Below are 24,991 nucleotides of genomic sequence, written 5' to 3'. Positions count from 1 at the left end.
GCCTTCTCTACCACAGCTTGCAGAGTGTGAAAAAGGAGGAGCTGGCATACGCCTCTCTTACTGGAGCCGAGCGCTGTCCGACAGGAGCAGCAGCAGGGCTTTTACTAGGCTAGCCAGGTTCCCGCTCTAAGCGGGCAAGCTCAGAAAGAGTAGCTTAGCCGCGCGTCGGCTCTGCAATCCCTAGCCAAGGAGATCTGGGACGTACCCTTCCTGGGAGGGAGAGATGGCTTCCTCCTGACGCCGTTTCCGGAGGGGAGGGGGAAGAGACAGAAGGGAGGGGATGAGATGGGAGGGGGGCCCTATATAAATGAGGTTGCTGCTGCAGTGCCCCGTCGGGGATCATCAGCATTAGAGAAGGAAGAGGATCTAGGGAAGGGGACGGGCTGATTAATCTGCCTCCCGGCTCAGCTCTCGCCCGATGCCAGAGTCCCTCTCCGCCAGCTGCTACCTCTAAAGCCCGGCCGTCAGCAATAAAGGCAGGAGAGATCTCCTCTAGCCATCCTTCGGCGCTGCAGCCCGTTTTGCCGGCGTCATGACCCGCACAGTATTGCTTGCTGTTCTCCTCCTCGCAGCGCAAGGTAAGCCTCCGAGGTAGCGGCGGGTGGGCTGGCTCCGTCTGTTGTCCGCAGTTCCTCTGCCTTATAGAACTTGCCCGGGGTCCGTTGTCCGCAGCGGCTCTTCATTTCAGCACCAAGGACAGAGGCGCGGTGAGGCGCGGTCTTTGGCTTGCTGGCCCCGTCCGGCTCCCGTGGAAGCAAGATGGAGGAACTGCTCCAGGAGGACGGGGAGTTGCCTTGTTTTTGGAAGAGGGGAGAGTTGGCTTGCGGGTACCACGCAGTTCTCTGAGTCAAGAGACTTCAGTGAACTCCTGCGAGAGCCTCGTGAATCTGACTTGATCCACAAGGTCATTTTACGCTAGCAAACTTTTTGAAGCCCAGTCGACCCATTTTGCAAAGCACTCGAGTTCCTTTTTGAGTCTGCTTGGTTTCCTCCCCTTCTAAAAATAAAAATTCCGTCCTGCAATTTCTTTCTCTTTTTAACCAAAAAACCCCGTTCCTTCCTCCTCCTTTCTCTCCCTAGCTTCCTACTCATACCCTTCCTCTTATCTGTTTGCACCCATGAACATCCTAAACAAACCACCAACCAGCTTACTCAGACTCAGGAGGGTGAAAAGAAAGAATCTGCAACCTACTTCTGAATGATTTGTTGCAGATCTACCCCCAGCACGCAATCATTGCTGCAGTCCACTTAGCCTTCGCTTTGGAGGTCTGTTTGAGCAATTGTGTTCAGGAATCAACCACTTCTCTCTGTTTTTAAGCCCCAAAGTGGAGCAATCTTGCGGTGCTGGATTTCATACGCTGTTTTTGTGACTTATTATCCTAGCAGAATATATTTGTGCCAATCGCTCTCCCTTCCCCATCTGGCTTGCATTGGCTGAGTTTTGCATGCCATGGGCCAGCTGGCTGGAACTATTCCAGAGAACATGTAATATCTTGCCTTTCTCTCCCTTTCTCTCTTGCAGTACTTTCACTTCCAGTAACAAACCCAGCGACTAAAGATGACACAAAGGTGAGTTGCAAAAACAAAATGGTAAAAATAAATAAATCAGGAATGTTGTTTAAGCAGAACTATGGGGCAGTGTCCTGTCTTGTCTGTTTAAAAGATTCCACAATATATAGTAGCTTGAAATGAATAAGAAGAAGCAATCAATTGCCTCTTGTGGAGGTCACTTAACATGTTACATTTTTAGGTATATATCCAAGATTCATGTGTGCTTTTTTTTTTTTTTTTTTTTTTTTTGGTACCTAAAAAACATGGAGCAAATATTGGCTGCAAATCCCCTCTGGGGTAAACCCAGGCATGTTGCTGGGAAATGTAGGAAACAGTCCTTCTGAAAAGTCATTTCCTTGCCCTAGTTTCTGTTCCTTCCCACTTTTTGCATGTGATTAAAAGCAAGACAACAAAGACGTGTGTAATTTCATCACTGTTTCACAGCAGCTGTAGGTGCCCCTCTTGAGTATCTGAAAGGTTAGTGAATTAGCTTTCCAATTATATCCTGCATAAGCCCATTGTGGACTATACTTAACTCCCTGCTGTTAAAGGGCTTAAGTGTTACTGGGTAACATACTTGAAAGTTGTCATTAAGACTGATGGACTGTCTAAAGTGAGGCAAAACCAAACCAAAACGAACATTACACAAGTGTGTTATTATGCCAGGAGCTTAAGAGATCAATATCAAGGCTCAGATAATCAGTGGGTAAGCGTATATGCTGTACGAAGTGGGTTGCAATTGAAATATTGTAAATCCACATTTGAAGAAATGGTTGGATGAAGGTTTTGCTACAGGACTGCCAATGGGTGGCATGGAAATTATTAAGATCCCTGTGAATTCTACCCAGTACTTGTGTGGCAATATGATTATGGGAAAACAGACAGAGTGGGAATTCATTAATTCCACCAATCCATTCTGTCACCTATCCTTGTAGACACATTGAGCTGTAAAAGTAGTAAGATATAAATTTGATCGGGAGAAATATGTTACAGGAAATGAAAAAAGTACCATACTGAGGCCACTTTACCTTGTATAATATGTACCTTCTTTTATGGCCTACTGTGGTCTGGTTTATGTATCTACAGGACTGGTGGGCCTGGGGAGGCGTCATTTGGACCTTGGGGATAGACTTGATGCCCCTTTCATGCCTTTATTTTCAAAGTCAAATGCATGCATGGGGTGGGTGTGTGCACAGCCAGAGGGCCGAGGGAGTGGGCATGGAAACACACCCTCAACAGTGCAGGTGGGGAAAGGAATTGGTGGTTCACATCTGGTGGCCTCCCACAGTGTGGATGCACAGTGCATTTCCGTATACAGATCTGTGCTGGGACAGAGTATTTGTCTATTTTGCACAGTGGTGTTTTACAAACCATTGATTAGTGCTCTGCCTCAGCCCCTGACACATTGTGGTTTGTCATGGGTAAAGGGGCAAGTGGTTAAGACTAAGACTGACTTTGTACATCTTGGGACTAACACAGCAGGCGTTGCTGTATCTGCTGCCTACTATCCCTATATTTCTATTTATTTATATACTTTTACGGCCCTTCATCACATGGCCAAAAGGTGGTGCACAAATTATTTTTTAAAATGCAGCGACTCATATTTCTAAAATCAATTATTTCATAGCAAGTTAAGCACAGCATAAACTAATAAATAAGGGCGGGGGGGAAGCAATGGGTACAATACACACTGACTTCAACAAATCACACCTCTTTGAGTCCAAAGGCTTGGCAGAAGAGGTACATCTTCACCTTCCTTCTAAAAGAGCACAGCTCTAAGGCAAGACACACCACAGTGGCAAAATCCAAAGTTTTGGAGCTGTCACTGAAAAAGTCTTCCTATAAACCCCTGCACTGTTGAGCCCTCACAGGCAGTGTTAGAAACTGAGATATGAAAGCTAGGAGCTACGTTATGGGTGCCACAATGGAGTGCCTAGGCATGCTTTTTTAATAGCAAGAATACAAAGCTGAAAATGGATGAACTGCAGCTAAAATCTTATGTTCATTTTTCACATAGTCTAGTCCTTCTCCTGCCTACCCCTCTAATATTCTTAAGAGGGTCTCTTCTCCAGTCTTCAGAGAGTAGCTGGAAGTGGGGAGGCAGAAAAAGGTCCTCCTTTCCTTCCACTCTGCAGTTTTAACCTGAAATCTTAGGCGCAGTACTGCACCCACAGCTCAGAAACTGCTCACACTAATGAAATTCCCTGTTGCAAAATGTGACTAGACTATGTTTTGAACACTGCTTACAGGGACACCCTAGGAGGGTTGCACTAGCTGATCCTAAAGACTAGAGAGGTTGGTATGGGGAAAGGGATTCTCTCAGGTTTTGGGGTTCCTGGCTGTTCAGGGCTTTGTGTGTTTGTGTGCACTTGTATATCACCTGGAAATCTGCAGTCAAAATTCCCTACTACAATGTTTCTTTATGCAACCTTAAAAAAAAATGCTGCCCACTTTAAATTTACCTAAATTGGCTTCCCTTGTGAGTGCGAATGGAGTTGAGCTTACATGCCTTACCTCCATCTTTTGCTGAAATCTGCTACAAGAGACCTTTCCATTTTTGCGTGGATGGGGAAAAAAAGCTTTTTGCCAGCTTTGCTAATTATCCATAATCTCTCCAAAAAACACAATTACCTTTCAGCCCATGTGCTTTAAGAAATGCTGCACTGTCCCCTCTCTCTGCCAGCTGGGAGATTTTGTATGGAACTCTCTTCATGCCCAGCGGCAGTTTTGGAGGCTTCCAAATATCTTGGGGTAGGGGGGTCGATGTAATTTCACTTTTGTCTGGGGCCCCCATGCTGGCTCAAATCACTGCAATTTTGCAACATTTTCATTAGAAGAGAGCACATCAGCACTTTTTGAGGCACTGTGCTGTACAGAATACTTGGCCGTGGCTGTTTGAGAAAACTCTAATAAGACCACAAATTCCCTCTCCCTACCACAAGTGCTTTTATATCTGCAATTATATGAATCTCTGTTGAAAAACCTTCCTTAAATGTTTGATGGTACCATTTGCACCGCAGCACCCCTGAGCAGTAGTCAGTGGCTTGAAATTAAAATGCTAGAACTGTAGAATTGGGTGCAAAGACTGGAATGGCCAAGAGAATAATCTGAAGGCCAAGAAGATGGTTCTGTTGCTGAATATAAGAAAGTTTGGGCCCTGAGCTCTGTTTGCATGAGAAACTTCCAGGCTTGCAGTCCAGTCAGAATTATGCCCAGTGCTGTCTGTGTTGATATGACCAGGCTTCAGCATATGCATGCTGGATTGAGGACCATATGCAAAGAAATCTCAGCCCCATGGAGGAAGAGCATCATATAAATATAGGGTGCAATCCAGATTAAGTTAGCTGAATTTAGTTCCCATTGATTTGGACTCAGGTTAAGCCATGACAAACTTGTCCCATTGATTTCAGGGGATACTAAGTACCGTACATCTTGCTTTGCACTGATTCAGTCTATAATAAACAAGTCAATGCTCATTTCAAGATTACCAATGCCCATGTGTCAAACAGGAATAGCAGTAATCCACAGCATAAAGATGTTGGGGGACTGCAGCCATTAAGGCTAAAATTCCGCACATTGTTACATAGAAGTAAGCCCCATTTAAGGATTTACTTTTGAGTCTCTTCTTCTCCTCCTCCTCCTCCTCCTTTGTCTTCCTTATTAAATTTATATACTGCCCTTCATCCAAAGATCTCAGGGCAGTTCACAAGATAAAAAATACAGGATAAAAGCTCAATTTAAATAGTTAAAACAAAAGCAAAGCAAAGCAATAACCCCCCCCTCCATCCATAAGCTGTAAGCCTTGCAAAGCTCTCTGCACAATGAGCATGCTATAAAATAAGATAAAAGAATTACTGTACTAACAGCACTGTTCCCCATTAAGCCTTTGCAGAACGGTTTGCTTCCCTCTGCAAGCCACCAAGTCAGAACCCAATTCCGCCCCACCCCCGCACCCACCCCGACCACAGCACCTCCTGCTGACTTCGGCCATCCAGCATTGCTGACAATGTGAGAAGGTCAATGCTGTGAGCTATGAAGTTAGCCTACTTCCGTAGCAAAAACTGCCAGCATCACATACATTGATTCCCCCCCCCCCCCCGGGTACCCATCATATAATTCACCAATCTGCAGTGCCAGGCATACCTCAGAGGAACATGAAGCAGCTGCTTTGGGCAGCAGATCTCAGAAGGAAGGGTCATTAGTCTTACTCTAGCCTTATTCTGTATGTATCCTTCAAATAAAACAGGGAAGGGTGCAAATTAGCTCTTCCTTTTAGCTGCACCAGTGGCTTAAACTGGTCCTGCCAATGTCCATCATCTCCCCTTGAAAATCTCTACTGTTGCTGACTATACTTCAAAAGGACCCCACCCAGCATCTTTATATGCTATTCTAAACCTCCTTTGAGTCTGCTTCTTTCTCCTGTATGTTGGGCTTGGGTAAAATTAGGGGAAATCACTCTAATGAAATACTTGCTATAGAGAAATATCATGCCTGACAGCCTTCCAATTGCCTCCACTTGTCCCCTGCCCACAAGACCACATGGTATTCTCACTGCCTTCCTGCCTGCTAATATTCCTGAGACTAATCCAGGAATATAACCCAGCTCCGTATTGTACGGCAGCGACTCTCCAAGAGTCTCAGGCAAGGAACTGCCTGAGTTGTTGTTGTTGTTGTTGTTGTTGTTTGCATTTACAGCCCACCTTTTCCCAAGGAGCTCAAGGGTCTTTCTCCTCCTACTCATTTAATCCTCACAACAACCCTGTGAGGTAGGTTAGGATAAGAGGCAGTGACCGGCCCAAGGTCACCCAGAAGGCTTCGTGGCTTAATGGGGATTTGAACCCAGGACCTAGTCCAGCACTCTAACCACTATGCCACCACTGGTGTACCCAGACCTGCATAGAGAGAGGCTGAGGACTGAACCTGGGAACCAGGGAAGCAGATGCTCTACCACTGAGCTATGCCCCCTCCTCTAACCCCAACCGTGTGAGTATGAGCTGTGGCCCAGGAGACCCAAATCCCAGGTCTCTTGCACTGGCCCCAGATGCCCTGGATCTTCCCTCTCTTTTTAAAAAAGAAAAAGTGCTGCTGTTGCAGCTTGCAGAGTGTGGCTCAGCCTGCTGCCAACGAAATGCTGGTGAGATCCCAGCGATCCGTCATCTTGTTTTGCTCAGAAGCCCAACCTTGCATCTGTACACATCCATTAGCACGTACAAATTTGTATCGAAGCCTTTGACCTGGTTCTTAAGTGCCTAACACCCTCCAGCTGGCTGCACCAGACCCTTAGGTGCTCACAGAAAGGCATACAGCAACACCCCACAAAGCAGACAGCTCATGATCAGAGAGGCATCGTTTTATGGCTTTTATCTATTTCAGGGTTGAGCTCTAGCATCCACAACATGTTTCTAGGCCGAGCCCCATAGGGCCATAAAAAGGAACCCACAGGATCAAACCATAGGACTATCTAGGCCAGCACCCTCTCCCACAGGGGCCAACCAGATGCCCCCAGGATGCCCACAGTAAGCACATCCTTCCCACCATACATCCAATGGGTGAACTATGAAGCAGGTCTCCCGTAAAATCCATTATTCCCTGACCCTCAAATCTCCTGCAAAGCTGAAAAGCAATTCGGTCAGAGTGAAGAAAACACAGCCTTAAAAAAAAAATTATTCAGCCTCACTTCAGCTGAAATTATCCATTCCTTTATTCAGTGGCCCTTGCAGAGTCACCAACACATTAACTGCCGAGTTGTTGCCCATTAAGACCTATAGCAGGGGTGGTTAACCTTTGGCCTTCCATATGTTGCCTCCATCATCCCTGACTATTGACCAGGCTGGCTGTTGGCTGATAATAGACAAAAGTCCAACAGCGCTTGGAAGAATAGAGGTTCCCCTATCTCAGTCCTATAGGGTTTAAGTACAGGCAACATTTCTTGTGTTTAAAGGTCCCCTGAGGAGTCCATCCAGTGGCGTAGCGTGGGGGGTGCAGGGGGTGCCGGCCGCACCGGGCGCAACATCTGGGGTTAGGGCAAATCCACGGGTTAGGGGGCGCAAATCCACAGGTTAGGGGGCACAAATCCACGGGTTAGGGGGCGCAAATTACTTGCCTTGCCCCGGGTGCTGACAACCCACGCTACGCCGCTGAGTCCATCCTCCAGATGCTATTTCCTCCCAGCCCACAATTAGGCTGGGCTTTCTCAGTGGTGGCCCCTCGACTGTGAAATAAAATCCCCAATTAGGCTTAGCAAGCTCAAGGATGGTTTTCCTTTATGCAAAGGCTGAAACCTTTCTGTTTTCCCATTCTTTTAACAGTTAACGCTGCTCATTTTTCTTCTTTTGCTTGCTTATGCTTGCTATGACTAAGTGCTGAGGGGTGTATGCCATTTTAATATTTTTAATTAGTTCTATTATTGCTTTGTTCCTTATGTAAAACCTCAGGCGCTTGCAGAAAGGCCAGTGATAAATGTGAATAAATAAAGCACTGCTATGAAAACACATCTTTCAAACACCCACTTCTTCAAACGTGCGCATAATGCTCACATACCTGCCCATATAGGAACACAAATGCATTATCTTTTGTGTGTCTGTGAACATTTTATAGCACCAACATTAAGGGGGAAATTGCAGGGTAGTGAACAGCATAAAACCAACAATAAAATGTCATTTATAAAACAAGCATAAAATATGTCACAAATCAGTAGATCAGTACACACACACACGTGTGTACTTATTCACGTGTGTGTACTTATTCACATGTGTGTACTTATTCACGTGTGTAGCCTGGAGAAGAGGAGGTTAAGGGGTGATATGATAGCCATGTTCAAATATATAAAAGGATGTCACATAGAGGAGGGAGAAAGGTTGTTTTCTGCTGCTCCAGAGAAGCGGACAAGGAGCAATGGATCCAAACTACAAGAAAGAAGATTCCACCTAAACATTAGGAAGAACTTCCTGACAGTAAGAGCTGTTCGACAGTGGAATTTGCTGCCAAGGAGTGTGGTGGAGTCTCTGTCTTTGGAGGTCTTTAAGCAGAGGCTTGACAACCATATGTCAGGAGTGCTCTGATGGTGTTTCCTGCTTGGCAGGGGGTTGGACTCGATGGCCCTTGTGGTCTCTTCCAACTCTATGATTCTATGATTCTACGTCCGTGGTTTTATGTGCAGTTGTGCCATGTGTCATCCTAATGTGTCGTTAGCAAATAAAGTCTTGTCACATTCCCAGCCAGAGCAGTCAAGGACCTCTGGTCAGAGTGACAAAAGATATTGCAGATGTAGCTCATCATACCTGTCCCTTTCCTGTTCTTGTTGGACACCTCACCCCCAAGCTGCTGCAAATGATCCAGATATTTCCCACATCTAGCAGGAGTGGGACTAATGTGTCAGAAATCCTCTCTCCACAGTGTATCGGATCCAGACGAAGTCACACTTGAATCCCACTGAAATCAATGTGATTTGAGTAAGTCATTATTCACATAAGCCCAATTGATTTCAGTGGGACTAATTTGGTCTAGATCCAATTGTGGGAGTCCCTCTGCACAGCTGTCTTGCCTTTAGCAACTGATTGAGCAGCGGTAGGGCAACCTCTGGTTCTCCAGATGTTTCTGGACTCCCATCAGCCTTAGCCAGCATGACCAATGGTCAGGGATGATGGGACTTGTAGTCTAGCAACATCTGAAGGACCACAGATTCCCTCATCACTGTGGGAGGGGGAGCCTTGAGAGCTGGAATTGACTCAGGGACCAACAGTTGCTAACCCAAAGTGCATAGCAATTGGTCACATAGTAGAATTCCAAAATGGTGCCCCAAATTAGAATATTTGCAAGCAGGATTGACATTCTTTCTCTGAACTAGAGCAAGTCTTCCACCAGGCAAGTCGCTCTGAAACTATGTTTTCTCCAACATTTGTTGTGCTCTTTATCCTGGAAGAAGGGGGTTCATTGTTTGCCTGTGAGATGTGATGCCTATGAAAGCATCAATAAATTAGTTAGTCTTTAAAAACTCTGAAGAATGTAAAATCAAAGCATTGGTCTTTAGGAAGAACTAGTAGAATAATATGATATGCGGTGCCATGTGAAATGTGCAAAACATGAATGAAGAACATATTTGTTATGTGTCCCCCTTTATTGTCCCCCCTTTTTCTTGGGAAAGCTCAGTGGGTAGAGCATGAAGCTCTTAATCTTAGGGTTGTGGATTCAGGACCATGTTGGGCAAAAGATTCTTGTGTTTAAGGGGGTTGGACTAGATGATCCTAGTGGTCCCTTCCAAATATACAATTCTATGTTTCTATGATCATGCTCTGGGTTACCTTTATCAGGGAGATAAGATCAGCCCATGGGTTGGAGCATGGCCTGTTGTGCAGTAAGACTACAGAATTAGTACCCAACAGATCAGTGAAACTTCCCATTTGGCTTCAGGAAGAAGTATAAAGCACACACCTTTTCTTTTTCTTTGCTAATGGCTTTGGAGTACAATGGTGCTGTCATTAATCTATCTGCTGCTGCTTGAAATTGCTTAAGTGGTGCATTGGTTTTTTTTAATGAACTGTGAATTTATTTTTATTTTTTACAAATCTATTTTAATGGCTGTAAAAGCAACCCTGAGCAAATGATGTAATGAAGTGCACATTATTTATCAATGAATAAAACATCCACACTGCATGGGGGCTGGTGGCAGTGCTGCAACTGGGAGGAGGAGGCAGTTGTAAGGTTTGGAAGAGGATGAGGACCAAAGTGGTCTCTTTCTCCTTATCCCATGCTCCTGGGCTGATGTGTTTTTCTCCCTGGTTTGGGAGCAGCTCAGGGGTCAGAGATGGCTATGGATCCTTTGGATCCACGTCTTCCCCTGGCCCTTCCCACCACGAGATGCATCCTCTTGAGTAACTTCCCAGGGAGCTATAGGATTGCAGGGTGTCACAGCACTAGCAGGCCCAGAGTGCTGAATTAACTCTTCATTGTCAAAAGCACACTTACAAGTTAGGGAAAGGCAGGTCCATCAGTCCTCCGTCTCTCAGCTACTCCTAGGTATGCACCCGATGAGGCAGTTGCCACAACAGAGAGGCCCCTGGCCTTGGCTTAAGTATCTCCCTGATCTGAGCTCCACGCAAGGAAGTGAAGACTGCCTGCAGGGAACCTTCTGCTCCTCCCTCTTCAGTCCTCTTCTGGTTCTGGGAGACAGTGGAGCAAGAGAGGTGGAAGCTGAAGGAGGAAGTATGGAAGCCCTGGGCTCTACCCTACCTGACCTCTCCCTCCCTCCACTTTCTAATCCTGCAGCTTCTCCTGCCTCTGACTCTCAGCTCCTGGCTGCTACAGGCTCCCCCAGATCACTGATCCCTTCTTCAAGTTGGTCTCCAAGCCCCCTTCTCCCAGGGCCCACACCTCAGAATCCAGCCACTACCCCTCAGTGTCCTGCCAGTCCCTGACATCAGGTCAGCAGCTGTTCTGCAGAAGGATACACAAAACAATATAAAGAACTAAAACAACACCCAATGCAATAAAGGCAAATGCCAGTAAGATCCAATAAAACAGGGATAGAGAACTTGTGGGGAACAGATGTTTTTGGGCTCCATCTCTCATTGACCATCTCATAGACCATTGACTATGCTGCCTGCAGCTCATCAATGTTGAAGTCAAACAACAATTTCTTTTATTTATGGGTTGTTTTAAAAGAGGTGCAGGTTGTTGCGAAAGATTGGCATTTGTGTGTGTGTGAGCACTAGGTTCGAAAGCTGGAATACCGTGAGAGCAAAAGGGTTCCTTCCCATGTGGTTATATTTCCAAATTCCTTTTAATCTGAAATGTCAATATGGGGAAAGCAAATTTCTACGGGGATGATAAGGGTTAGTCACTTACAAACCACAAACATTTGGACAAGGCTTGACGAAGGGAAGTTATTGGCATCTGGGACTCAATTGCCTACACATTTTAATTTAAAGGGCAGCTGTGATGGTCTAGTTTTGTGTTGCAGCAGCTTGTAGGAGGTTTAAATTTGGAACGCCCTGCTGTTGGTGTGTTTATAAAAGTGTTCTGCTTCTAGAAAAGAAGGTTGCTTTGCAATAACTTTAAAGTAACACCAATATCACAAACACACCCTGCCATTTATATGAGAGTCAATGTGGATTATTGCTTACCGTATATGATAAGGAATGCAATCCTATGCCAATATACTTGGGAGTATGTGCCATTGAGCTCAATGGGGCCTATTCTCAAGTAAATCTGTATAGACTGGCAGCCTAAATTGAGAAATGCTCCTCTGCATAGACTTAAAAAACAGGGCATAAATATTGCAGTGCTATTAATCCCTCCTGTACATGATGGATAAATTGTGATATGAACACATGGTTTTCAACTTTGGTTTGGAAAGCGTGGTGCTCAGCAAGAACAGGATAAAGTGTTCAGGGCTTTTAGCCAATCTTCCCCAACCTGGTGCCCGCGGGCAGTTTTGGACTCCCATCAGTGTGACTCTTTTGCATTGAAAGGCAGAGTACAATGTTGACATTTATTGCTTTATTATTATTAAGGCTTGGTTATCTTGCTAAGTGATGCTAGCAGCAGCTTAGGCTGCTACTAGGGGATTGGATCCAAAGCAGTGGTATGTAAGCATTCTGTCAGCTCAAGGATTTCCCCTTCATTAGGTTATTCCTGCCTTTCTCACCCTGCATGTGCCCATGGCGAATGAAGAAGGAAATGGAAATTGCAATCTTGGCAGGCCCGGATTAAGCAAATGGAGTCCCCGAGGCCATGCAAACTTGGGCGGCCTAAACAAAATAGCATCTGATCACGAGAAACAAAACTTAGTCCTCTTCTTTACTATTACTAAGCAACTGGGTCTAGATCACAGGTAGGCAACCTAAGGCCCATGGGCCACAAGCAGCCCACAGGGGTCATTTAACCAGCCCACAAGCTGCCCCCGAACCGAGCCACCCACTCGGTGAGTTCCAGCTCGCTGTGCTAAACCGGTGCAGCACAGCATGCGGACTCGCTTCCACAGCGCCAGAAATTGCGCCTGCGCAGACACAGATGCCAGAAATCGCGAGTGCATGTGCTCAGGCACACGCACGATCCAGTCCACAGAGGGATCTCTGCTGGAGTGAACCAGCCCAGGCGAGGTAAACGTTGCCGACCCCTGGTCTAGATAGTAAAATCTGCCAATTTTTATTTTTTGGCAAGAGGTTAAGGGCCTGCTCATTTATCAGGCCCTGGGCTGTAGCCTGCTCAGCCTGTACCTAAGTCTGGGACTAGATCTTGGTGCACAGCCATCCACAACATCATTGTGCAGGCATGGGTGCACCCACCCACGCCATTGCTGAGACCAGCTCCATCTGGTTTCAAATGGACACACTGGGGAGGGGGGGCGGGGAGAGGGTGTGTCATGCAGAGCCAATAGGCACCAAGCATTGATTTTCAGAGTGAAGCTAGTTTGTGGGGGAAATGCTTTTCAGGGACACAAAATGTGCTTTAGGTCCAGATTGTGTGTGGACTAGGTAGAAGAAACAAGATCTCAGAGAAGAGTGGCAACTTAAGTTGACAGAATACGCGCAGCTTGCAGACTTAACATATAGAATAAGAGAACAAGAAGAACATATGTTTAGAGAAGATTGGAAAACGTTTATTGAATATATGGGAAGTAACTGTGTACAGTTGAAAACGCTGGCAGCATTAAGATAAATTCAACAGCGTAAATAAGTTACGATGGGTGTAATAATAGAATAGTGGATGCTATCGTTTGTGTAAAATATGCAGGGATTTGTGATATGTAGAATGAAAGAGAATAAGGGAAGTCATTGATATCTTAAGGATGTCAAAAGGAGTATTTTAAATTGTAAAACAGAAAATTTAATAAAAATTATATAAAAAAAGAAAAGAAACAAGATCTCAGCATGTGTTGACTGTAGAATATAATGTCATGTGTATGCAAGCCGGACTAAATGTGGAACCATACAAGTTTCCCTGTTCCATATACCTGCAGCCCTCCAGATGTTGTTGAACTACAGTTCCCATCATCCCTGACCATTGGCCATGCTGCATGGGGCTGATGGGAGTTGGAGTCCAACAAGATCCAGAGGGACATCACAAGGTGTATCGTTGGAGTGTTGTATTAGTGCTGGGGAGACCTGGGTTCATATCCCCACTCAGCCATGAACCTCTCTGTGAGGATGAAATGGGGGGAGGGAAGGAGAACCACGTCCAGAGCGTCCTGAGTTCATTGGCAGAAGGATGGGATGTAAACCAATATATTTGTGTTTCTCCAGGTGATGAACTGCATCGTTGAGGTCATTTCTGACATAGTGTCAAAGCCAAATCCACTCCCAATCAGCCAGGAATGCCTAGAAACTCTTCAAGGAGGTACAGCGTCATTTTCTCCCTTACTAGTGAAAAGTCCAATGTGTTAATATTATAAAACTAAATTGTGTGTTCTTTTTTAATGGGCTGCCATAATGGATTATTTTTTTAAAACAAACCCAAAAAGATAACCTCAACCAGCCCGTCTGCTAATGGAGCTATGATGAGTATGCCAGCTCACCTTGGCTTTGGCAGGCTTCCCTGACAAGCTTCTTCTTCTTCTTCTTTGCAGATGAAAGAATCCTTTCCATTCTTCGCCATCAAAACTTACTAAAGGAGCTTCAGGAGATTGCAGTCCAAGGTACAGTTTAGCTGGAATCATGGGTAGTGCCCAGTCTTTCCCTTAAGAGGCATGCACAGCTTCTTGTATTTTACCCAAATGGAAATAATTAAGAAAAAGCGAGAAAGAGTAAATTATGCAGAATAAGGGAGTTGCATTATCTATTCATATCGCAGCATTTCACGTTATTTGACGCAGGGTTTAGATTGCCCTGGAGTTAGGGCTATTGGTCAGTTTTGTGTGAGGAGTACACACAGTTCTCTCTACAGACAGCCTTTGCAAGAATGGCTATGCTCCCAATGGCATAAAAAAGCTTTCTCAGCTAGCTGTTCTGCAGAAGGCACATTTCAGCCCAGGGCTTCCTGATTTGTAGCCGCTAGCATGTTGCAAAGGCTACCCTAGACCAGTGTTTCCCAACCTTTTTTGGGCAAAGGCACACTTGTTTCATGAAAAAAATCTCGAGGCACACCACCATTAGAAAATGTTTAAAAAATTAACTCTGTGCCTATATTGACTATATATAAAGTAACTCTCTTTAATAGGAATCAAATAAACACAAAGATAGTATTTTATAATTACAGTGGTGCCTCGCAAGACGAAATTAATTCGTTCCGCAAGTCTCTTCGTCTTGCGAGTTTTTCGTCTTGCGATGCACGGTTTCCCATAGGAATGCATTGAAAATCAATTAATGCGTTCCTAGGGAAACCGCCTTCAGACCAGGTCCGGGGACAGTCTGTCCCCCGACCTCTTCTGAAGGCTGGGGGGGGGGGACAAGGGCTTTTCTTCCCACCCCCAGCATTTTAAAAAATCCCGGGACAGCGGAGGACGTCGCATCGCGCGCGGAGCCTGGCTCGAGTCGCCAATGCTGCGGGCGGACATGGCGAGCTGGGCGGGACTCGGGCGCGCGCTGGGCGCCTGCTGCCTCCTGGGCCTCTTCTGCGGCGCTGCGCTGCCCTTCTCGCTGCAGGGCGCGAACGAGAAAGCGCCCGCCTCCCTCCCACGGCACACCAGGTAACGTCTCGCGGCACACTAGTGTGCCGCGGAACACCGGTTGGGAAACACTGCCCTAGACAGTCAATGAAAGCCTGTTGCATTTGTGTTGTGCTCAGGTCTACCTTGCAAGCTTTGCATGAGAAACGGGTTAGCAAAAATGGAACCCCACAGCGCCATCTGGTGTCACAGTGTTAGAATGCATAAACAACGCATATAAAGCACTTTTTCTTTGCCAATGTAGCTGAGACCTGGGATGCTAGACTAGATAGGCCATTTGGCTGAGTCAGCAGCTCTTCTTATGTTATAATATATGCAAAGCGGGTGGTGCTGTGGTCTAAACCACTGAGCCTCTTGGACTTGCCAATCAGAAGGTCGGCGGTTTGAATCCCTGCAATGGAGTGAGCTCCCGTTGCTCTGTCCCAGCTTCTGCCAACCTAGCAGTTTGAAAGCACACCTGTGCAAGTAGATAAATAGCTACTGCTGTGGCGGGAAGGTAAACGACGTTTCCGTGTGCTCTGGCTTACGCCACGGTGTTCCATTGCACCAGAAGCAGTTTAGTCACACTGGCCACATGACCCAGAAAGCTGTCTGTGGACAAACGCCGGCTCCCTTGGCCTGAAAGTGAGATTAGCGCCGCAACCCCATAGTTGCCTTTGTCTAGACTTAACTGTCCAGGGGTCCTTTACCTTTTTACCTCTACACACACACACACACACTTGCTGCCATGGGCGGGGGCATCGCAGCCCCAATGGAAGTCTGTTCCCCATCCCACTGCTATTTGAAGCTCCTATTGCTATTTGCCTCCTGGTGCAAATAGCAGCTTCAGAGCCATGCTGTGTGTGTGACTGCAAGGAGGGGAATGGTTAAATATCCTCCCAATCCACCTCACCCACCATGGCTGCTATTTTGAAAGGGGGAAAAAGATGCCCACTGGCTAACCAAAAGATTCCTAAGGCAGCGGGTTGGACTAGATGACCCTCGGAATCCCTTCCAATGCTACAGCTCTATGATTAACATAACATGCATTTTGTTCCGGGGGGGGGTGCTTTTAGACAATGGGTTTTCCCCATGTTGTTGCGAGGAGAATGAATGCACTTAAGATAGTTTGTATTTTAAAAGAGGAGAGATGCCAAGTGTTGATTTCCTTCTCTCTCTCTTTCCTGTCCCCATCTCCCCTTCATCAAAACTTCTGTGTTGCAAAAAACAGGAGCAAGTGAAAGGACAGAGCAGCAGAAGAAAAGCAGCGGCTTTGAAGATGAGCTTTCTGAGGTCCTTGAAAGCCAAAGCAACAGGAACATGGAAAGAGGTCAGGGACGCGGGTGGCGCTGTGGTCTAAACCACTGAGCCTCTTGGGCTTGCTGATCAGAAGGTTGATGGTTTAAATCCGCGCAATGGAGTGAGCTCCCATTGCTGTGTCCCAGCTCCTGCCAACCTAGCAGTTCATAAGCACGCCAGTGCAAGTAGGGGTGTGGCCTGGGGAGAACTCAAAGGGCCAGTTAGAGAGACTTGGATGTCCACATTTGGCCCCTGTGTTTGAAGGTTTGTTTTGTTCAAGGTTTGTTTTGTTCAAAGGAAATTGCATAACAAGGTAGATCAGGAGACTTCCTGGGAGTTGGTGAGGATTATGAAGTCTGAATAGAATGCTAAGGTTAAAAGATATTGTATAATTGTTATTGTTAATGCAAAAAGGCAAGATGAATGAGTTGTATCAGAGGAAATACGATTTAAAATTATGATCAATGATTTATATGGATAGATAAAGGAAGAATAACTCTACTTGAACAACTTGGATAAAGTTATAGTTAAACAAAAGTCTAGGCAGGAACTGCATGCACAACCAAGGGAAATTGAGAAAGGATGGAAAAGCTATAGAAATTAGGGGGGGGGGTATTTTATTGTGAGCAGCAAAGGAGAAAAAAGAAACATATGGAAAAGAGGTGGGAAGTCAACTTTTAAAATTGTTTTAAATTTGAATTGATTTGTTGTTAATTTGTTAATTTTTTTGAAACTCAATTAAAATTAATTGGCAAAAAACCAACAACACTGTTCCACATTTTGGGGAAAGACCCTTTGCCTCAGTAAAGTAAGTGCAACTGCTTGACTCACATGAAACATTCAAGGGTTTGGTTATGAATTGGGGCTGGTTTCTACTGTGCATTTTGTAGCACAGCCCAATTCCCGCTTAACTCTACCATTTCGCCTCTCAGATCTGTCAGAGGGGACCCCTGATGAGGAGCCTACGGCCTCCTTTGCCGAGCTGGAGGCAGAGAGAAGTCAGAAGAACAGCGAAAGGGATGTTTCAAAGGAAGAGGAGAGGAACAGCGTAGAAGAAAGGGAGACGAGGGCTAGAGATGTTGACTCTGAAGAGCAAAAGGAGAACGCGGCAGGATTTGACGGCAACGAGGTTGGCGAGACGGAAGGACTGCCCTGGGACAACACAGTAGACAATCACATCCACGATGAGGCCCAAGACGATGAGGCCCCTCAGCAGAGACGCCAAGAGGGTGAAGAAGAGGAAGAGAGAAAGGAAGATGATGAGGTGGTGGGGGTGGAGGGGGAGGAAAAGGGGCACATTTCCAAAAACAGCCAGGAGGAAAGCGAAGAGGAAGGAGAGGACAGTGTCAGAGACCAGGCTGAGGAGGAAGAGGAGGAGGAAGAGGAGGAAGAGAAGGATGGGGAAGAAGAGGATGAAGAAGAAGAAAGAGAGGCCTCTGAAGAGGAACGTCCTACCAGCTCAGAGGACAAGGATGATCAAAGGGAAGATGGTATGTTTATCAGCTTAAACCCATGTCCCCTCATTTGGCTTCCTATCTGATGTTGCAGTCAACATCACCACTCTGAGCTTCAATACTTGGATGATCTATTTTACTGATGGGCAGTACCCAAGTTAACTTGTTTCATTAGGGCAAGGATTTCTGCTCGTGCCATGGGACCTCCCCCATCTCCCTCTCTCCATGCTCTATCTATCCTGGGGCTTTCCCCAACCCCCCCAAGAGTAGATCTGGGGAGAGTATGGAGAGAGGAAGGGGGGAAAGTTCCATTGCATGAGCTGAAATCCTTGCAATGACGGAATGAGTTGGTTGGATAATGCCCTATATGTTTGGACACTTCTTGCAGCAGCAAGGAAGACTGTTCCCCTGTTTTTCAATCCTAAGTGCACTTAACTGGAAGGAAACACCATTAAATCTTTCAAGTAAATCACCCAGACATTCAAGTAATGGAGGGGATTTGAATGGAAGAGCTGGGCTGTTTGTGCTCTCTGCTCTAGGTCTATATCCGCTCTCGACCCATTCCTTTCAGGCGTGTGAAACGGGGCAGAGCTCCATCCTTTCCCTACCCTAAGGTGTGTTGGTTGCTAGACATGGAAATGAAGGAGATGAAGGCCAACAGACAACCTTCAGAAAGGTGTTTAGGGAGGCTCCATGATCAGTATAGTCACCATGGCCAGTAGGCGTCTATTGCTTTATACTCCTATTTATGACCTGCATTTTATTTAGCCAAAGCAAACCATTAAACTATGTCCATTTTGTTCAATTTCCTTTTAGATAACCAAGATGCTAAAGAGTTTGATCGGGATGGACAGCCTTCAGAAGAACAAGAGAAATTCCGTAGTACAAAGGGAGGAAGGCATCACACGTCTCGAGATGAAACAATGCAGGATGAGGACACCTCCCTCGCCAGGGATGCTGAAAGTGAGGAAGTGGAAGAGGACCCCTCCAAAGGTTTAGAAGATGCCAAGAGATGGAACAAAATGGATGAGCTGGCTAAACAACTGAGCACTACGAAGAGGGCGGAGGAAAGCGAGAGCAACGAAGACCCAGACAGGTCCATGAAACTGGCTCTCAGATCCCACAAGCAGGACTTCCGCACCTCTGAAGAGGACATGAGGAGAGCGCAGAAGCATCATTCCAAAGAGGAGAGCAGCGAAGGAGCCTTCCCACTTGCTGCTCTGCCTGAGGAAAAGAAGGATGAAGAAGGAAGTGCTAACAGGAGAACAGAGGTAAGATTTCCCTATCTGCAATGATCAGTCTGAGAATGGGGCTGCATACACACCATGTGACTGAAGCACGTGGCTTGCCCCAAAGAATCCTGGGAAGTGTTGTTTAAGGGTGCTGGGAATTATAGCTTGGGGGGGGGAGTAAAGTACAGTTCCCAGGATTTTTGTGTATATGCTGCCTGGGTGTGTTGAGTTCTAGAAGAGGATGGAGTGAGTTTTCTGGCTTAGGAAATTGCTTCTTGCAATAGCTATTTTGTCACACACTCCAGGGGCAGTGCTGCTTGGGCCTGGGCTTCCTTTGGAGAAGACACTTTCTGGGAGACTCATGGCAGCTCTTACTTTATTTACAAATATTCATATGCATTTCTACCTAGGGCTTTTAGTGCCTGTGAGCTACCCTGGAAGGCGGACCTCGCCATTTAAAATCGTTATGTCATAAAGTACAGTTAAAGATATATTTATCTTTAAAGATATATGAAATATAAAAAATTGCAACAGCAGAAATACTTCACCTTTGCAGTAGATACTTAGCAGGCACAAAAGCCTGCCGGAGCAAGAACATAAGGGCCAGCTGGATTAGGCCAAAGGCTTATTTAGTTCTCAAAGTGGCCAACCAGTTGCCTATGGGAAACCAACAAACAGGACCTGAAGCACATGTGATCCCCAGCAACTGGTACTGGGAGGCACATTGCCCCTGACTCTGGAGGTGCCTTCCTCAAACTCCCTATTTCCCAAACCGTCTCCCTTTGGTCAGAGCTGCATCCCTAGTAGAAGTGGGGGCCTGTTCTCCTGTACCGTCAGCAATGCAGAATTGAGGTTTCTGAAAGTGCAACACTGATCAATTGATTTTAAGCATCTTTACCCTGCTTTTCAGCCAGAGTAGCTTACAAATGCCAACAATAAATCAGGCCCTGCACTCAGGTTTACAACCAAAAAGGCGTGACTCCAAAGGAAATGCAGGTGGCGCTGTGGGTTAAACCACAGAGCCTAGGACTTGCCGATCAGAAGGTTGGCGGTTCGAATCCCCATGACGGGGTGAGCTTCCGTTGCTCGGTCCTAGCTCCTGCCAACCTAGCAGTTCAAAAGCACGTCAAAGTGCAAGTAGATAAATAGGTACCGCTCCGGCGGGAAGGTAAATGGCGTTTCCGTGCGCTGCTCTGGTTCGCCAGAAGTGGCTTAGTCATGCTGGCCACATGACCTGGAAGCCGTACGGCGGCTCCCTCAGCCAATAAAGCGAGATGAGCGCTGCAACCCCAGAGTCGTCTGCAACCGGACCTAATGGTCAGGGGTCCCTCTACCTTCACCTTTATTAAAGGAAAGGGAGGATGGGAACACTTGTTAGAGAATTCTTGCAATGACCGGCTTTCAATGACCAAATCTTTGAAAAGAGATTGAGGAGAGAAGGACTCAAAAGTTGCTGGTCTCTTAGCTAAGCCCATGCAAAAGCCCTGTGAGCCCCTTTCTGCCTCTACTGTAGCCTGACTGAGTGGCAGGAAGGAGCCTCAGCTGGTGTATCTCATCCTTGCATGGCAATCTGGATCACTAAAATCCCTTCTGCAAAGAAGGTACCTGAGCTCCCTTTGTATTGCTTTGCGTCTGATAACTGGGATCCCTAATAGCCAGCAGAAAGAGGCCAACTTACTTGGCCACCAAACTGAGAGGCTATTCCCTTTCTTCCATCTACAGCAGATGGGGGAATCTTTGGCCCTGCCCAAGATGTTGCCAAATGGCAACACCCATCACTCCATGCTTGCTGTGGCTGATGTGAGTTGTTGTTCAGCAACATCTAGAAGGTTCAAGGTTCCCCGTGACTGATCCGCAGCTCCACACTGCCTTGTTGTTTGGGATGCATGCACACACAGACACAAATCACTGTGTTTTCAGGGAATTGCCAAGACACTGATGAGACACCAGGGAGGCCACCAGAAAACCATGACGACGGTTGCTCAGGTGCCAGTAGCAGAGCAAAAGCCCTCATCGCCAGCTCAGCAAAAAGTAAGGGAGAGAGAGGGGGGAAAGAACAGCACACCTGCCCATGTTCATTAGGAGGTGAAAGAAATGTGATACCAGTGAGATTGTTCAAACACATAAGAGAAGCGTGTGTACACACACACACAGATACATTAACAACAGTTACCTGGCTTGCAACTCACGGCAAAACATTTTGCAACCCTTGATCGTTTTCAGCGATCTCTCGTGCTTTACAATCCTCTGAGACCACACGGCACACATCTCTTTGTCAGGGTAAACTTCTCAGCCCCCTTAGGGGTGCAAGTGGTGTCGCGAGAAACTGCGAGCGACCTTGGTGTCAAAATACTCATTGTGCTTAATGGCACAGCATGCGGCGACGGCTGTTTTCTCTCTAGGCGTTTGGACTTTCACCAGGACTGCGGGACATTTGGGAGGGAGACTTAGTAGAGATGGAGAAATTTGGCGCAGTTCACCTTACACAGCTAACTTTTTGAAATTCACACTTCTTTGAATGTTCTTGCAAAAGAACAGAAAATGGCCATTTTGTTCCACAAACAAAGTGTCTCCTGTGATGCTACAAAGTCTTCCTTTCGGTTACATTAACTGGCTGCTCTCCAGGAGATTCTAAGCACTTTCGTTAAATGGGTAGGGTTGAGTTCCTCTGCAGCTAACATATATTTCTAGCCAACTCACTGATATTATCCAGAGACATATAACAGCCTTTAGGGCTGTTATTTAAATAATACCATTGCTGTTGTTCAGGGATGGGGAACCTGTGATCCTCCAATGCTGTTGGATAACAATTCCCATCATCCTTGACTATTGGCCATGCTGATTGGGAATATTGGGAGGTGGAGTCCAATAACACCTGGAGAGTTGCAAGTTCCCCATTCTTGTTATATCAAGTGCAGGCACAGTAGCTCATAGGATCAGGCAGGATAAAGACCCGACATAGGCAAGAATGACATGCACTATTGGTTCTGCTGATGGCTGACTCCAGATTTAATTTAATGCTGAATATATCAAAGAGCAGGCCTTTCAGTTCATTTCCCCCATTTAATTTTTTTTTAATTTTAAGTATTTAAATTAAATTAATGTATTAATTTGTTATAATAAATTATATTAAATCAAATATTTTTAATAATTAAGTTAAAATGTTTAATTAAAATTAAAATAGTTACAAAGTGGTTTATAAAAAGGATACAGACTTAGTAAAAACAAGCAAACTACTTGTGCAGTAAGTGCATGTAAAACCCAAGAGTCCAGCAAAAAAAGGGCAGTCCATTGCAAAATACATTCTTATATATTTTTTTCAAAGTCTTTAGAGCCACTCTAAAAGCAGATAGTTCTCTCTGCAGAGTTTCACAGCTGTGGAGCCATCTCTTCCAGCCCTGAAATAACCCTTCATGTGCTGTGTTTTCCCCCTTTTCTTTTATAGGACCAAGAACTGGAGAGTTTGGCAGCAATAGAAGCGGAGCTGGAGAAAGTGGCCCACAAGCTGCATGCCCTGCGAAGGGGTTGACACTTTTATAACACACGCCGTGAGCAAGAAGCCAGAAATTTTAACTCACCCTTTAAACACTGCAATTTAATGTCTCTGTGTGTGGTTTTTGTTTTTTAAAAAGATGAAAGTAATAATAATGGAGAAAGTGCATTTTGCATAGGAAGCCAATTATCACTAGAAAAACAAGAACATCGATTTCTCTCTCTATGGTAGCAATGCTTTCCATTCACATTTGCTTGTTGTTTGATTTCATGCTTGCTTTACTGGCTTGTAACTTTTGGATTACAGGATCACAAGCAGTATGGCTTACTCATGTATTTTCTGTTGATTAAAAGGGATCGTTTTGACATTTCCCACCTTACTTTTTTCCTATTCCTTTTTGTCCATTTCTTTTTTTAAAAGAAAAAGCCATGACAGCTTTCTAGAATGTTTAACTTGTACCATTAGGTTTTACTGGATAAAAGAACTTGCAATAACTTGTTAATCTTTTGATTCAAAGATGAGAATTCTGACTGTAATATATTCTATATAAAAATTAAGGACAAAAATAAACACACAACGTTGGGCTCCTTCCTTCGTCTCTCACAGCTGCATTCTAAGAACCCCCAGAGCAGCGCTTCTCAAGTATGTAGATCTCTGGGGCGGGGTACCTCGGGTTACATACGCTTCAGGTTACATACGCTTCAGGTTACAGGCTCCGCTAACCCAGAAATAGTGCTTCAGGTTAAGAACTTTGCTTCAGGATAAGAACAGAAATTGGGCTCCAGCGGCACAGTGGCAGCGGGAGGCCCCATTAGCTAAAGTGGTGCTTCAGGTTAAGAACAGTTTCAGGTTAAGAACGGACCTCCGGAATGAATTAAGTACTTAACCCGAGGTACCACTGTAAAAGAAATACAATATAAAAATACAAAAGTATGCTGCGTTCGGAAGGCAAGATCCTGTGCAGCTTATTACATGATCTGCACATCATCGTGGGGGCAGAGTTTTTTAGCATTATCTCATGAAGAGTGGGGCATACAAGACACGGGCACAGTACATGGTGTGGTTAAGTGTGCTGTTCATTTCCATGAAATTTGATGTCAAATGTACTCCATGCTATTGCCATTCATCCTCAGTTCAAGGCAGGTTTCTTTTAGCGCGCAAACGCACACACACACCAAGTGCAGTTGGAGAAATGGGGAGAAAACTAGACTTGCCATTCCGCTTCTGATTTTATCCCAGAATGACCCTATTTCCCCTGCCAGTGTTGCTGCTGAGGTCGGGGAGAAGGATGAGCCAGCCCTTGTCCCGAGAGGCAGCGGCAAGGGAGCATCTTGTTGCCTCTCCATGGCCTCCTCATATTATTATTTACTGAATTTATATACCGCCCTATACCCAGTGGTCTCAGGGGGGGGGTCACAGTTGCTGGAGAGCAAGTCAGTAGGAGGAGAGGCTTCGCTTCCACCACGCAGGCCCAGCTCTTTGTGATGCACTGACTTTGAGAGACAGGCAAAAGGAAAGGGCTACCCAAGTGGAAGAAAGATTTGTCCTCCTAAGAGGAAATGCTCTTCAGGGTGAGATATCAGGCCAGCCAGGACCTGGAACTCTTCAAAGCAGCAGGTTAGAATATGTGCAATTTACCATATTTTTCGCTCTATAAGATGCACCAGACCACAAGACGCACCTAGTTTTTGGAGGAAGAAAACAAGGAAAAAAATATTCTGAATCTCAGAAGCCAGAACAGCAAGAGGGATCGCTGCGCAGTGAAAGCAGCAATCCCTCTTGGTGTTCTGGCTTCTGTGATAGCTGCGCAGCCTGCATTCGCTCCATAAGACGCACACACATTTCCCCTTACTTTTTAGGAGGGAAAAAGTGAGTCTTATAGAGCAAAAAATACGGTAAATTGCACTGGGATTGTAAATCTGGATATGAAAGTTGTTGCGTGCTCTTTTAAAAAAGACCAGCCTTATGGAATAAAATCTCACCCAGGCCCCGAACCCCAACCCAGCTATCTTGAATCATTAAAAAGAGTGCAGGAGAAGGTGGTTTAATAAGGCATTTATTTTAATCATGTGTTTGGAAAAGGACAGTGTTGTACCCAAAGCAGACACAGAAACAACAGGTGATACTTAAGTGCATTTTACTCTCGTTAAAAAAAAACCTGTCACAGGTGTTTGGCAAAGAAAGACAAAAATGGGATAAACTGCTATTGAAATCAACAACATAAGCAAGAGTTGAGAAGCACCATATTATTATTGAGAAGAATGTCAGACATGCAGTACATGTAAAAAAGCCATGGAGCTAATATTTTTGGTTTTTAAAGAAGCCCAGATGTTTTTCTTATATCTAATCTATCATCTATCTATCTATCATCTATCTATCT

At 45.5% G+C, this 24,991-nt stretch overlaps 1 protein-coding gene across 2 annotated transcripts; it reads left to right on the top strand.

The window, feature by feature from the left end:
* The first annotated feature begins 301 nt into the window (after positions 1 to 301).
* CHGA (chromogranin A) lies at positions 302 to 23,202 on the top strand. Of its 2 annotated transcripts, XM_028717237.2 has the most exons (9): positions 302 to 578; positions 1,523 to 1,569; positions 13,794 to 13,887; positions 14,117 to 14,185; positions 16,365 to 16,463; positions 17,365 to 17,922; positions 18,703 to 19,157; positions 21,039 to 21,149; positions 22,564 to 23,202. In XM_028717237.2, exons 1-9 carry the CDS (start codon positions 533 to 535, stop codon positions 22,645 to 22,647), a joined length of 1,563 nt encoding a protein of 520 aa, XP_028573070.2. In that variant the 5' UTR covers positions 302 to 532; the 3' UTR covers positions 22,648 to 23,202. The 2 variants fall into 2 exon arrangements, with proteins under 2 accessions (XP_028573070.2, XP_028573077.2); XM_028717244.2 differs by lacking the exon at positions 21,039 to 21,149 and having other exon boundaries at positions 305 to 578.
* The last annotated feature ends 1,789 nt before the right edge of the window (positions 23,203 to 24,991 follow it).

The sequence above is a fragment of the Podarcis muralis genome, chromosome 1 (assembly GCF_964188315.1).
Source record: "Podarcis muralis chromosome 1, rPodMur119.hap1.1, whole genome shotgun sequence".
Taxonomy (NCBI): domain Eukaryota; kingdom Metazoa; phylum Chordata; class Lepidosauria; order Squamata; family Lacertidae; genus Podarcis; species Podarcis muralis.
The sequence above is the reverse complement of the archived record's forward strand: the minus strand, read 5'-3'. Positions and strand labels throughout refer to the sequence as shown.